The 16,300-nt window shown below is 42.8% G+C and overlaps 1 protein-coding gene across 2 annotated transcripts in view; it reads left to right on the forward strand.

Moving 5' to 3' along the window:
- The window catches only part of NOX4 (NADPH oxidase 4), a 260,925-nt gene that overhangs the window by 64,852 nt on the left and 179,773 nt on the right, over nt 1-16,300 (forward strand). For both annotated transcript variants that reach the window (XM_040426362.1, XM_040426363.1), the window contains 2 exons: nt 7,991-8,063; nt 10,833-10,913. In XM_040426362.1, coding sequence (XP_040282296.1) covers nt 7,991-8,063; nt 10,833-10,913 — 154 coding nt within the window. The remainder of the gene's footprint in view (nt 1-7,990; nt 8,064-10,832; nt 10,914-16,300) is intronic.

A 16,300-nucleotide genomic window follows, 5' to 3' on the forward strand; every position in this document is an offset into this window, starting at 1 on the left:
GTAGAGGAATATAACTACTATAATACTGCTTCCTATGTACAAGAATATAACTACTATAATACTGCCTCCTATGTACAAGAATATAACTACTATAATACTGCTCCTATGTACAAAAATATAACTACCATAATACTGCCTCCTATGTACAAGAATATAACTACTATAATACTGCCTCCTATGTACAAGAATATAACTACTATAATACTGCCTCCTGTGTACAAGAATATAACTACTTTAATACTGCCTCCTATGTACAAGAATATAACTACTATAATACTGCTTCTATGTACAAGTATATAACTACTATAATACTGCCTCCTATGTACAAGAATATAACTCCTATAATACTGCCTCCTATGTACAAGAATATAACTACAATAATACTGCTCCTATATACAAGAATATAACTACTATAATACTGCTTCTATGTACAAGTATATAACTACTATAATACTGCCTCCTATGTACAAGAATATAACTCCTATAATACTGCTCCTATATACAAGAATATAACTACTATAATACTGCCCCAAATGTTAACATTACACATGAACTAATGAAATTTTTTATAACTTTAGACCTTCTTGTATTTTTTTAAAATCTTTTTTGCTTTTTTATTTCCCTTTGTGAATCCCAGCACTTGACTTAAATTTTTCATGCATAATTTTTGGGAGTGAGATATTTGGATCTGTGAGCTGCTTCTGGAGAAACTAAAGAGACAATTTTCAAGCTGTTGATGATGTCACCGGCTGCTGCAGGGGATGTGTCAGACGGCTTCTTATTAACTGGTTGTTAGTGGTTTCCATGGCCGTTGGATCCTATTCATACACAGCGGGAAGAATCCCACCAGGTGACACCAGGACGACACGCTCTGCTGTGTGACCCGAGCACCAGGCATAATACAGCTTAGCATAATATGGTCTGTGTAGATGTGTGGTTGCACTTACGGTAAATTCAGATGCAGCAGAGCTCAGTGTAATATCCATAGTAATATCACACTGTGTTACCTTACATAGGGCTGCAGATGAACTTGCTCCAGGTAATCCATGGATGAATGGAAGAGGTCCGAGCACAAGCAATGTGGCGGGTGAGGTATTCATGTTGAGCCACACCCCCTCATCGCGCAAGGCGGAGTTTTGGCACATTTGCTTCATAAATAGGTTTAACCCCTTCCCCCTGTATGCACTTTAGCGCTTTTTTTTAAAAAAATTTTTATTTTATTTTATTTTTTTAGCGCTTAAAGACCAAGCAATTGTTTTCATTTGTTGAACGTTGCCTTCCAAGAGGTGTTATTTTTTTTTATTTTTCCACAGATGTAGCTGTATAAGGGCTTGTTATTTGCGGGACAAGTTGTAGTTTTTAATGGCACCATTCTGAGGTACATGGAAGTTACTAACTTTTATTAAAGGGCTTCTGTCATGTGCTAATGTCCGCCGACGCTAACAGTCTTTGTCACTTCTTTCTATGTGCCATTGTTTTTGTGAAAAATGAATTTAGATTTTATGCAAATGAGCCTCTAGGAGTAACACACTAACTTTATTCTTTGGGTCACTACGATTACAGCGATGCCAAATAAATATAGGGGGTCATTTATTAAGATCAGAGTTTTAGACGCCGGTCTTAATAAAGCCCTGCGCTGGCGGTGGATCCGCCAAAGTTATGTAGAGTTGCCGGCCTCTACATAAGTTTGGCGCATCCACAGCCGCTTATAAATCTACGCCAGCTTCCTTGCTGGTGTAGATTTAGAACATTTTCTACGACTATAACAGGCGTAGAAAATGTTAAATGAGAAAAGCCTGCTGGCCCACCCGCGTCACGCCCCCTGAAGTGAGCAGGGAAAAGTCGCAGATTGCGGCATGGATTACCTTTGCGCTGCAATCTGTGACAGATATATTCCAGAAACTGGTGTTTTTCCAATAGTAAATGACCCCCATAGTTTTCCTACTTTTGAACAATAAAGACACTTAAAAAAAAAAAAAGAAAATGTATTTGCATCGCCGCATCCCAAGACCCATAACTTTTTTATTTTTCGTTCTACAATGCTGTGTGAGGGCTCGACTTTTGTGGGACAATTCGTACTGTGTATTGGTATCATTTGGGCTACACAACACTTTTTGAACACTTTCTAGTTTTTTTATGGGGGGTTGATAAGCGAAAAACAGCAATTCTGGCCTGGCATTATTTTTTCTTTACAGAGTTTACTGTGTGGGATAATTTATTTTTGCAATTTTTTCCATTGTAAAGCTTTTTTTTTTTTATGGAAAAAAGTGTATTTTTTATACTTTAACTTTTGTTTAACTATTTACTAGTCCCACAAGGGATACGGTACAAGGCCTTAAAGGGGTATTCCCATCACATTCGCTAGGATATGCCCACATTGTCTGATAGGTGCGGGTCCCATACCAGAATGGGGAAGGTGCATGTGCAGCTGCCCTCCATTCATTTCTATGGGGCCGCCAAAAATAGTTGAGCCCCATAGAAATGAATGTGAGCGGTGGCCACGGTGACCCCGGGTCCTCCAGCCACCACTCTCCCCACTCCGTTCTCATCGTAGGTGCTGGTCACACATGTGGGACCCGCACCTATCAGACAATGGGGGCATATTCTAGCGATATGCCCCCATTGTCTGTGATGGGAATACAGTTCCAATGCACTGTTCTCTCTCTGAGACTTCAACTGATGAAGAACAATTTCTACACCAAAGTGCTCCAGAGGGAAGGTGAGCAGATATCTTGAGAAGGTCTAGAACCTGCAAGACCGTGCAAGATAATGTCTGTGAGGTACAGACTGTTATTTGCATGAGACCTTACTGCTGTGGGAGGCAAATCTAGCTCAGGCGTCTACCACACAAGGATTGGGGTCCAGTATAGCACATCTGAGGTTACTTGGAAAGACTGTAGAAAGAGAGAGAGAGGCTGGGAGAACTACAACCTCCATTGGTGTTGCTTGTGCACTGCCTCTGAGGATACTGCTGCTTTGTGAAATACCTGTACTACTACACTCATCATCAACTAAGTAAAGAGACTTAATTGTTTATAAACGAGGGGTCACATCATTGCCTCCATACTCCACAGGCCCTACATTGATGCCCAACCAAACACCCATCGAACGCTAAGAGCACCAGACAGGAGCCTCAAAACCAGGGTGTGCCCGAAGGGAAGAACGGATGCTCCCTCCATTCATTGCACAGCCCGAGGGAGTGCTGGCGGGAGGCATGCCACTGTGAACTCTGAGTACTACTAGCCCTCTCAGAGCCACTATCACCACTCTCATCCTCCCTGCCCTGAACCTCCATGTTGGGTTGCTTTCCTTGCAGATATGAAGGACATGCTTTCATCAAGGTCAGCTTGGCCAGAAATGTTCCCAAGAATTAGAAAATCCCTCATAATTATAAAGTCCTTGTTCCTTGGGTGATTGCAGCAGACTCATGCTCTCACCTTCATGACGTGGGGCTGGTGTCAGGGCTGCAGTGGCTTCCGTCTTTCAGGGCAGCTTGCCTCCTGTACAGCAGCATCGCTCACATTCATTGCCTTGTAGAATTACTTATGGATTTACTGTGCACAAATAATGCAATTCATTATGTGATGCCAAGAACAAAATGCTGAACCTGCCTCCTCCCCGTGACTGGCAATGTGGAATATAAAGCCAGGACAGAAGGGCCTGGTGTTCATTTGCACGCCCATTCTACAGTATGAACTGATCTTCCACCCTCTTATTGCTACCTGGCAGTTCCTCAGGGGAGGGGAGTCCTTTTCAGGTACATACAACTGAGAAGGAAATGAAAGGCATGGTAAAATTCTCACCAAGGGCCCATGGGAACCTTTTATACTCCAGCCCTACCGGCAGTGTGACTGATAATAGCTGTCTAGAAAACTCTCCATGAATTCACACGTATGGAGGTTGTGCGAAAATCTATCGCCTTACAGCTGAGTAATTCAGACCTAGTCTTGTGAAGAAAGTCAAATGCTTATCATCTGTCTGTCTATTAACCTGTCTCATATCTATCTATCTATTTATCTATCTATCCGGGCTTGGACTGGCCCACAGGGGTACAGGTGAATCTCCCGGTGGGCCCCTGAGCAAGGTGGGCCCGTTGTCACCCGACCACCTGCACAAGTGGCGCATAACACAGTAGACTTACTGCACTACATATTGATAGGCAATGTGATCAGCTCAGTGTGAAAGACAGCCTGATCAGCCATTAGAGGGCAGGATTCTGGCAGTGGCAGGTCCTTTTGCTCAGAATTAGAGATGGCCTTGCGGTTTGCCCGGCGGGCATTTCGCGATTCGCCGAACATGCGAACATATGGCGATATTCGCGCCCGCCATTTTTTTACACTGTGAAGAACTTTGACCCATGACACATCCATCAGGTGGTACAGGTCAGCCAATTGAGACATTTCAGCACATGGACATACCCCCTTCCTTATAAAAAGACCCGATCTGGCCGCCATTTTACATTCAGTGTTTTGCCAGTGTAGGGAGAGGTTGCTGTGTGGAGCAGGGACAGGCTGTTAGGAACACCAAATGCTAGCTAATAGGGCCACAAAAGTCCTTTTAAGGACTGGTATAAGTGTGCTATCGATAGGTGTGACTTACTGAGGGGTGTAATATACTTATAATATACTTTTATAATGAGTCAAAAACACATCTATATGTATCACCTGGAAGTCAGGGGCCTAGGGGCTAGGGGCTTACTAGGGCCATTTTTATATAGGGTAAGGTTCAGGACGGGGTTGCTCTTATCAGGGCGGGTGGTCTGTGGTTAGGCTATCAGGGCCAGAATAGCCCCCCTGTAGGGCAATATCAGGGACAGTTCTTTGCCCACCCTGTCCTTCAATACCACATCATCATCTTGCCCAGGGATAAATGGTATTTGCTTTCCCTCCGGGATTCATGGATGTGCACTGGAACCCCCCGGATTGTGGTAGGACACATGGTTTCTGATTTGGTGCCGCCGAGTACCTGATTTAGTGCCGCTGAGTACCTGATTTAGTGCCGCCAAGCGCTTATTGCCGACCACATCTATGCTTTTTGCTAAACTTTAATAATTTAATTTATTTTCATTTTGAGGGATATCTTTTCCATTCACACGTCCTCAAAATGGGTCCGCATCCGTTCCACAATTTTGCGGAACAGGTGCGGACCCATTCATTTTCAATGGGGCCGGAATGTGCTGTCCGCAACCGCATTTGAGGATCCGCATTTGCGGATCCGCACTTCCGCGCTTCCATTCCCGCAAAAAAATAGAACACGTCCTATTCTTGTCCGCAATTGTGGACGAGATTAGGCATTTTCTATTATAGTGCCGGCGATGTGCGGCCGCAAATTGCGGAATGCACATTGCCGGTGTCCGTGTGAATGGACCCTCATAGTAACATCATTAAAGGTTACGTTTTATCTTTATGTATATTCTAATGGATTGCCTTCCTTGTACAATGTTATAATATACTTTCTATGTTAGACAGTATATTATAGTGCATTTGTATTGTGCGGCGGTTGTGTGCGGTTCTGCTGCGATACTGCAGGTATATAGAGGGACAAGCGTTATTGGGACAAATAATTTCTACTGGTGTGATATACCAGTCGCCCCCCAAAAAACTGATTGAAGCGGGGTGTTATATACCAATATACTTTCTTTATAGCGCATTTTGGTACTGTATAGTGCATTTGCGCATGCGCGTACGCGGAAATTATATTGCAAATTCGAATAATACATCTGGTTACTGTCCATGTTGTGGGACTATTTCTGCACTTCTAGTAATTATTTCTAGGCTGCAAATATGAGCTGAAGGTCTTTCAGGTTCGCCTGCCATTAAAATGAATGGGACCCAACGCGAACTTGCGGTTTTCGAACATTTGATCGCGTTTGCGCGATTGCGTTCGCGAACCGTCCCGGCAGATGTTCGTCCATCACTACTCAGAATGAATAAACCGTCATTCTGTGTTCCGCTTGCGATCTGAACACACGTGATTTGGCTGTGTTTGCAAAAATGCAATTTCAGACACAAGCTGGTCATCTAGGTGTGATAGTGACAGTATAGGGAGACTATAGCGATATAATTAGGTGGATTTAGAGTTTTATCAGGGAAACCGTAGATAGTGGGGGACTCTGTGTTTTATAATTTCATACAGCTGCTGGCAAGTTCTGCATTACAAAATCCTGCAACAACCTCATTTTTTTCTGTAAATGAACAGCCAGCTAGGCTTTTTTTTGTAAAAAACTGTAGTTTCTTCAGTTCATAGGCTTCACACAGTACCAAACTTGTGACTTTTCATTTAATGACCTCATAATAAAGCATGTGGTAGAGAGAAGCCAGCCTACATGGCAACACAGTGTCACAGTCAACACACTGTGACACTGTGTTGCCATGTAGGCTGGCTGTCGGGGCTATTGCGCACTGGCTGCGGAGTTGTGTAGATGTGTCTCAAGGGCCGTGTATTGGTGAGGCAGTACACATCCTCTTTCCATGTATGCTGGTTACTGGTGTGCTGGCTGCGGTCTCCTGCGGCGGTGTGTGAACTGCCTCCTGTGACTGTTGCTCCTGTTACCCCGCTGCAGCAAAGACCATATCCCTGTACAGGGGTTAAAGGGTAAAGCCCCGGCGAGCACCAGAATAACGCCCTTAGGGTTTGGCCCAAAGTCAAACCGGTCACTTGGCACAGTGGTTCTACATCTGCCACTGATCCGCCTGATCTGTAACAAGAAGATTAGAAAAGGAAAGACCCAAGCCTCATCATCCAAGAGTCAGAATGTAGGTAGCAGTGGAAATAGCAGTAGCATCAGCAACCATCCGGTCAGTAGTAGTAGTAGTAGTAGGCCACAGTTTTTCCTGCTTCGTAAAGGCACCAAATTAATATTGAAGACAAAGAGGATGAGGTAGTGGACTGGATGGCTCACTACTCATCTCAGTCACAGCATGACGTGGAGGTGACTTCTGAGTCTGAGACCATGCCTTGGAGCCAGAGGTCACATCATTCCTCTTGCTCCTTCTCCTTGCATCCCTAGAAAAGCCTTTCATATGCATCCTCTCTGTCTTCACTGCCCACTGGTAGTAGCATGCTTTCTTTTTTCCTAAGAAGAGGCAACAAAAACTTGCTCGCTATGGAAGATACACAAGAGAGTTTCCTGGTTGATGAGTTGTGTGAGAACAGTCAGTGTTTAGACTTCATGAGGAGAAGGTTCAGGGGGAGGAGGGGGACCCAATGCATAGGTGCATTAGTGGAAGTAGTGGTAGCAGCACTCGTAGCTACGGTGGTGGTGGTATACAGTGGTAGTGACAGTGGCACTTAGGGCAAATACAGAGCCGGGAATCCGAAGGCCGGGCCAAGGAGCCCACCATGACATATTACACTCTAATAAAAGTGGCGGGAAGGGTGAGGACTCTGATGATTATAGTGTGTTAGACAGGACCTGATAGCTGTTCAGGGTGCTGAGGAAGAGGGGACATTAGAGGAGGAGAGTGGTGGCTGCGGCGGCAGCAATAAACAGCAGAGGTAACGTATGGCCAGAATGACCTAAAAAACTGCCAGGGCCGGATCTGCTTCTATTATGGACAACTCAGGAACTGGTGATGCTGCTGATCCTGTGGGCACAGGCTCAAAACTTGCCAAGCCAAGCCAGAGTGCACTCCTGTCTTCACAGCCATCAAAAACGGCCCTATTAATTACAATGGGGTCCATCTGGTCGTGAAAATGTCTAAAAATAGGATGTCCAATTTTTTGATGGCCGCTATTCAATGGCCCGAAAAAAATGGCCATGTGAATAGCCCCACAGACTTTAATTGGTTCGGAAAATAGTCATGTGACGGCCATTACAAAAAGGTTATATGGCCATTTTTTATTTGGCTATAACTGCCTATTTCTGAATCAGTACCTTTAGGTATCATCCATGATTTGCCAGATATTACATTATTGTGAAAAGGATTTCTTTTGAAACTATCAAGTTAATCAATTTTTCTAATCATTCCTACTTTCATTTTTGTTTCAGTCCCGGGAGTGACCGGAGTTTTGATGGGGCTCATTTTATTTCTTATGTCCACGGCTTCAACTGCATCAATAAGGTAAATTATCCTTATTTCAGACTTTACATACATACAGTTAACAGGATATTTTTGAATATACACTGCTCAAAAAAATAAAGGGAACACTTAAACAACACAATGTAACTCCAAGTCAATCACACTTCTGTGAAATCAAACTGTCCACTTAGGAAGCAACACTGAGTGACAATCAATTTCACATGCTGTTGTGCAAATGGGATAGACAACAGGTGGAAATTATAGGCAATTAGCAAGACACCCCCAATAAAGGAGTGGTTCTGCAGGTGGTGACCACAGACCACTTCTCAGTTCCTATGCTTCCTGGCTGATGTTTTGGTCACTTTTGAATGCTGGCGGTGTTTTCACTCTAGTGGTAGCATGAGACTGAGTCTACAACCCACACAAGTGGCTCAGGTAGTGCAGCTTATCCAGGATGGCACATCAATGCGAGCTGTTGCAAGAAGGTTTGCTGTGTCTGTCAGCGTAGTGTCCAGAGCATGGAGGCGCTACTAGGAGACAGGCCAGTACATCAGGAGACGTGGAGGAGGCCATAAGAGGGCAACAACCCAGCAGCAGGACCGCTACCTCCGCCTTTGTGCAAGGAGGAACAGGAGGAGCACTGCCAAAGCCCTGCAAAATGACCTCCAGCAGGCCACAAATGTGCATGTGTCTGCTCCAACGGTCAGAAACAGACTCCATGAGGGTGATATGAGGGCCCGACGTCCACAGGTGGGGGTTGTGCTTACAGCCCAACACCGTGCAGGACGTTTGGCATTTGCCAGAGAGCACCAAGATTGGCAAATTCGCCACTGGCGCCCTGTGCTCTTCACAGATGAAAGCAGGTTCACACTGAGCACATGTGACAGACGTGACAGAGTCTGGAGACGCCGTGGAGAACGTTCTGCTGCCTGCAACATCCTCCAGCATGACCGGTTTGGCATTGGGTCAGTAATGGTGTGGGGTGGAATTTCTTTGGAGGGCCGCACAGCCCTCCATGTGCTCGCCAGATGTAGCCTGACTGCCATTAGGTACCGAGATGAGATCCTCAGACCCCTTGTGAGACCATATGCTGGTGCGGTTGGCCCTGGGTTCCTCCTAATGCAAGACAATGCTAGACCTCATGTGGCTGGAGTGTGTCAGCAGTTCCTGCAAGACGAAGGCATTGATGCTATGGACTGGCCCGCCCGTTCCCCAGACCTAAATCCAATTGAGCACATCTGAGACATCATGTCTCGCTCTATCCACCAACGTCACGTTGCACCACAGACTGTCCAGGAGTTGGCAGATGCTTTAGTCCAGGTCTGGGAGGAGATCCCTCAGGAGACCGTCCGCCACCTCATCAGGAGCATGCACAGGCGTTGTAGGGAGGTCATACAGGCACGTGGAGGCCACACACACTACTGAGCCTCATTTTGACTTGTTTTAAGGACATTACATCAAAGTTGGATCAGCCTGTAGTGTGTTTTTCCACTTTAATTTTGAGTGTGACTCTAAATCCAGACCTCCATGGGTTAAAAAATTTGATTTCCATTTTTTTATTTTTGTGTGATTTTGTTGTCAGCACATTCAACTATGTAAAGAACAAAGTATTTCAGAAGAATATTTAATTAACTCAGATCTAGGATGTGTTATTTTTGTGTTCCCTTTATTTTTTTGAGCAGTGTAGTTTTCACCTCAACTCAAAAGCAAAAAAATAAAAAATGTTGTTTCCAATTAAAGGGGTTATCCCATGATTAATGTAAGAAATGAAAATCAGACATCATATAGTACATGACAATATATTTCTAATAAAGCTAGAACCAGCCCTGTACCTCACATGGATCCAGAGATCTCCACATTTATTGCTCTGCCACATTTATTTCAAGCAGCTCAGAGGGGTATGTCCTTCCTCTGGGGTCTTGTCCTTTCTGCTGCAGCTCTCTCCCTATCACAGCTCAGTGGGCATGTCTTTTATGCTCTAGCTCTCTCCCAGTAACTGTCACAGCTTCTATCAATAGATCTTGCTGGTGGCAGTTGAAGATTGGAACTGAGCATGTGCGACCACCTGGAGCAATGTCTCTGAGGTGGGCAGAATAATAAGAAAAAGGAAACAAAATGTTAAATTACATGCAATTACAAAAAATCCAGATCTTGGTGCCATTTTGAAAAATTTATAATATTTTTGGCAGAACAACCCCTTTAGATAAAAGGTAATGTGAAATTCAATCATTTCTAACGCATACTTCACTTAATGGGATATGATGGGTGTCGGCTCATGAAAAAATATCTGAATTGTTATATGGTTATAGAAATATATCTAAAAATGACTGGAAGTTTGGAGCCTCTGCAGAGCTCTCCATACTGAAAATCTGCAGCTTCTTCAGTGTGTGAATTCAGTCTTAGGCCTCTTACACACAACCGTATGTATTTTGCGGTCCACAAAAAACGCATCCGCAACTAATACAGATGACATCCATGTGCATTCTGTATTTTATGGAACGGAACAGCTGGCCCCTAATAGAACAGTACTATCCTTGTCCGTAATGCGGACAATAATATCACATGTTCTATTTTTTTGCAGAACGGAAATACGTACATATGGAAACAGAATGCACACAGAGTCACTTCCGTTTTTTTTGCGGACCCATTAAAGTGAATGGTTCCGTGTACGGTCCGCAAAAAACCTGGAACGGACACGGAAAAAAACACCTTTGTGTGCGAGAGGCTTTATAGTAATATACTGTAATATCCCCATATGACTTTTTGCTTCTTCCAAAATATCTAAAAAATTAAATTTTTGTTTTTCCTCAGGGCATCAAATTTTGATATCTTCCTACACACTCATAACCTGTTTTTTATATTCTATGTGCTCCTTCTGGTCCATGCTTCGGGGTAAGTGTCAGACCAAAATATTTTCATCATTATAGCAAAGAATATCATTTAAAAAATCACAAAGAAATTCCAATCAAATAGGATAGCTTTGGAGAACAGTCTTATTAATGAATTCTTCTGTCCCTGCTGAGCCCTAAACTGTATCACATCTTCAGCAATGATGTTGTTTCAAGGAACACATTATGGGTTTACGTTACCTAGTTATATACGGTAGTTAAAGGGTTTCGGTCACCTAAAAAATGGGTATTAAGCTGGCTGACATTAGCTATTGTGCTAATGTCAGCTGAACATAACTATATTAGTGACATCTCCCTGGCTGAAGCCATTACTGAGAAAAACCTACTTTTATAGTATGCTAATTAGCCTCTAGGAGCAGGGGGGGGGGGGGCATTGCACCTGCTCCTAGAGCCTCCGTTTGCCCACCAATTTTCACGCCCTTCTTCTCTTGATTGACAGGGCCAGGCAGCGCTGCTCTCCTCCCGCTGGCCATGTCTACTGCAAAAATCCTGTGCCTGCACCATCCTGTTCAGGATTCGGCGCAGGCGCAGTGAGGGAAGGACGCTCGGCGGCTGCTGGCTTCCTCACCAACGAATAAAATGAATTTGGCCACCAGATTATATATATATAAAATACCAAGAGAAGGGCAGCACTCCAAAAATACAAAAAATAAAATCTCTTTATTCACCCATGCGGTACAGCAACGTTTCAGCTCAAGATTAGAGCCTTTCTCAAGCTTGAGAAAGGCTCTAATGTTGAGCCGAAACGTTGCTGTACCGCATGGGTGAATAAAGAGATTTTATTTTTTGTATTTTTGGAGTGCTGCCCTTCTCTTGGTATTTTATATTGTGGGTAATTGCTGATTCCCATAGGGTGTTGCACCCGTTTACTACCATTATTATCTGTGCTGCCATTTTTTCTTGTTTTTATATATATATATATATATATATATATATATATATATATATATAGTACAGACCAAAAGTTTGGACACACCTTCTCATTCAAAGAGTTTTCTTTATTTTCATGACTATGAAAATTGTAGATTCACACTGAAGGCATCAAAACTATGAATGAACACATGTGGAATTATATACATAACAAACAAGTGTGAAACAACTGAAAATATGTCATATTCTAGGTTCTTCAAAGTAGCCACCTTTTGCTTTGATTACTGCTTTGCACACTCTTGGCATTCTCTTGATGAGCTTCAAGAGGTAGTCCCCTGAAATGGTTTTCACTTCACAGGTGTGCCCTGTCAGGTTTAATAAGTGGGATTTCTTGCCTTATAAATGGGGTTGGGACCATCAGTTGCGTTGAGGAGAAGTCAGGTGGATACACAGCTGATAGTCCTACTGAATAGACTGTTAGAATTTGTATTATGGCAAGAAAAAAGCAGCTAAGTAAAGAAAAACGAGTGGCCATCATTACTTTAAGAAATGAAGGTCAGTCAGCCGAAAAATTGGGAAAACTTTGAAAGTAAGGGCTATTTGACCATGAAGGAGAGTGATGGGGGGCTGCGCCAGATGACCGGGCCTCCACAGTCACCGGACCTGAACCCAATCGAGATGGTTTGGGGTGAGCTGGACCGCAGAGCGAAGGCAAAAGGGCCAACAAGTGCTAAGCATCTCTGGGAACTCCTTCAAGACTGTTGGAAGACCATTTCAGGGGACTACCTCTTGAAGCTCATCAAGAGAATGCCAAGAGTGTGCAAAGCAGTAATCAAAGCAAAAGGTGGCTACTTTGAAGAACCTAGAATATGACATATTTTCAGTTGTTTCATACTTGTTTGTTATGTATATAATTCCACATGTGTTAATTCATAGTTTTGATGCCTTCATAGTCATGCAAATAAAGAAAACTCTTTGAATGAGAAGGTGTGTCCAAACATTTGGTCTGTACTGTATATATATATATATATATATATATATATATATATATATTTAGCTTACATTAGCACATTGCTAATGTCAGCCAGCTTAATACCCATTTTTCAGATGACAGAAACCCTTTAATACAGTTGAAAAAAGACATAAGTCCATCAAGTTCAACCAAGGGATAGGTGGGGACGTGAATCCCAGATGGAATTGAAACTCAGATTTCTACACATTTTCATAAGCATTAATGTCATTTACTTTCAAGAATTCATCTAAACCCTTTTTAAAACCGTCCACTGTTCCTGCTGTGACCACGTCCTGAGGAAATCTATTCCACAGATTCACAGTTCTTACAATAAAGAAGCTTTGACGCTTCTTGAGACTGAACTTTTTCTTCTCCAGTTGGTAGGCAGTGCCCCCTTGTCTTTTGAGGACATTTTACATGGAACAGTTTCTCTGAGTATTTTTTGTATGGCCCATTTATATACTTGTACAGGTTAATCATGTCCCCCCTTAGACTTTTCTTCTCAAGACGAAATAAATGTAATCCTTTTAATCTTTCTTCATAACTAAGACTCTCCATGCCCCTTATCAGTTTAGTCGCTCTCCTCTGTACTTTTTCCAGCTGTAGTGCGTCCTTTCTATGGACTGGTGCCTTGAACTGAACTGCATATTCGAGATGAGGCGGCACCAACGCTTTGTAAAGTGGTAATATTACATCCCTACCCCGCGAGTCCATGCCTCGTTTAATGCATGACAATATCCTGGTGGCCTTAGAAGCAGCTGATTGACATTGTATGTTGTTATTCAATCTATGATCTACAAGGACACCCAAATCCTTCTCTATAAGTGACTCTCCCAGTGTTACATCACCGAGGACATGTGAAGCACAGAGATTATTACTACTAAGATGCAGAACTTTACATTTATCAACATTGAACCTCATTTGCCAAGTTTAATCACTCAGAGTGTTGAAGTCAGCTTGTATTTTATGGACATCTTCCATAGACTGCACAGCACTACATAGAGAGGCGTTCAGAGAGGCGAGTCTATTCCAGAGATTCGAAGTTTGCATTGGCCAGCAGCTGACATCAACAATGTAATGTGAATACTGATAAAAGCCTGTAGCTTGGGCATGGGGTCAGTGTGGCAAATCCATTACTTCATAGTAATGTAGTTTGTAGAATGCCCAGTTGACATTGATGGCAAATGGACACATCATTTCCTTAGACGATCTGTTTATTCTTTGTACATTTCCCCAAAAACTCTCATAGTTTGACCTTGTGAGCTCTATGTAATTCCAAAAACATTTAGTAACGTTAGTAACTCTTATCTGAGTGGTCTAATTTAAAAATAAGCTAGCAAAAAACCTCATTAGACTCTAATATGTCTCTCAAGCAGTGGTTTTGAATCGTGGATGGACCATGACAAAAATGTTCTCCTAATTGGGAAACTCTCTCCCACAACTGCTTATTTGTACTGTAAATGTGAAATGTTTCATATTCTAAAACAGCTGGCCAGGGGTGTAGTAATAGAAGGTGGAGACTTAGTAGTTGTACCATTGCCCTGGTACCTGAGGTGGCCCAAAAGCCCCTCAGGTACAAGCCAGGTTGGTGGGGAGGGTCTGTTACACATTTTATATTGGGACCCAGGAGATTTAGGTTATGCCTTGGGATGACCCACCTGAGAACATGACGTGAAAACTTTGAGAAGTCACAAAAGAAAATAGTTATTTTTGTTCCACTGACTTTCATGTTCTAATGACGATCAACAAACTATTTTGAAGTACAATAAAGACATAGAGAATAACCCAGAACATCTTACTCAAGCCCTTTATCTCATTTTTAGATTTCAAAATCTCTGATTCAAGTGAATGAAAGCATAGTGTAGTTCCTTTGCCTGGTTCTGGTGCTGGACTGGAGTTGGACCCCCAGTGATGACCTACTGTCAGGATTGGTCCTCAATAGTTACATTTTGGAGAACCCCCTTTAATATTTCCTTTGGAGACTGAGGTATCATACTACTATACAAAAGGCAACCACTCACTTCTCTTATTGGTTTCAACGGTCACATGGTATAACCATTCCAACCAATCAGCAGCAGGTTGAAGCAGACAAGCATAGTGCTAACTGCTAAGGCATGACTTCTCAGCCTGTCTGTCATCTCCCTGCTTGGAATAATCTAACAAATGCCCTGTCTTTAGTGGAGCAGGTTTATCAAAAACAAAAACAAAGAGGTCCGCTACTCAGTGCTACTCTTCCCCCTGTACATCTTCACTACAGGAAGAGATGCATTGAGTAGTGGACTCAGCCAGTGTGGGCGTAGAGCGAGTTACATGGTGCCAGTAGAAGGGTATTGATTAGTGGATGCTGCCGGCCTGGGTGAAGAATGAGGCATCTATCACTATCTGGAGGGCAGTGTGTGAATGCATTAAAATAGTAAGCACTATTATTTTTTCAATAACCTGCTCAAACATATGCATGCTCGTTTGAACTAGTTAAGCATGCATGTAGGTCAAATAAGCCACCACCAGGCACCTCCGACATCAGATTATCCCCTGAGAACAAAAGGAAATCCAACATATCCGGGTCTTCATACCTATGACATCTGCTTTTGGTGAAAAGTCGGGACATCACCATACATGAGATGGTTAGCTGGTGCCACCAAAATTGATGGGTTCGGCCAACGTTTGTCTAATGTGTACAGTACCTTTACTGATTATTCTCTTGTCCCCCATCTTCCAGTGTCTGTTCCACAGACCAGGTCACTGCTGGTTTTTAGTAATTGGTCTCTGTAGTCATATGCGTTGCTGGCGGTATGGACCACACGTCCACGTGCACTTGGGATGGACACAATGACCAGATGGCAAGAAAAGAATCAGTAAGGCAACTATGTTTGGAAGTATTTTTTTTTAACACCTTGGGCCTGAAATAAAAATTCTTGAAAAACTCAATAATGCCTATTGATTGGAAAATCATTCTTTTGGCCTTAAATACAATTTTTTTGCCTCAAAATAGTAATAATACTGATGTCAAACTAAACAAGCTGGTTGCCTTCACTATGTCAGATGTATGTTCAATATATGGATTGGTTTTCTAGGAGACCAATCATTCATATGAGCTAAAGAAGTAGTTTACAGCACAGGATTAAGGCATCTAATGGAGGTCTTCAGATGGGACATCTGTTCAGCACTCCGGAATGAATTTGCAATCTTGTGTGTGCCATAGCTTTAAGGGATAATCATCAATAACTAATGACTTAAAGATGTACCGAGACACAAAGTCATTTATTATACATGGAGATAAATTAACAAATGGACGTTTCACACTTAATCTTTTAAGTGTTGGAGGTCTAGCCGCTCAACTAAGCTCATTGGATTCGCCATGTACCTATGTAATGAGTAACAGCGGAACAAGATCTATAGTTGTCAAAAAATTGTCAACACAAAGAGCTGGGGGAGGGGGGGTCTTTAGGGAGATGAAGCTTTATTCTACTACATTTATTATACTACAG

Source organism: Bufo bufo, chromosome 3, assembly GCF_905171765.1.
Source record: "Bufo bufo chromosome 3, aBufBuf1.1, whole genome shotgun sequence".
NCBI lineage: Eukaryota > Metazoa > Chordata > Amphibia > Anura > Bufonidae > Bufo > Bufo bufo.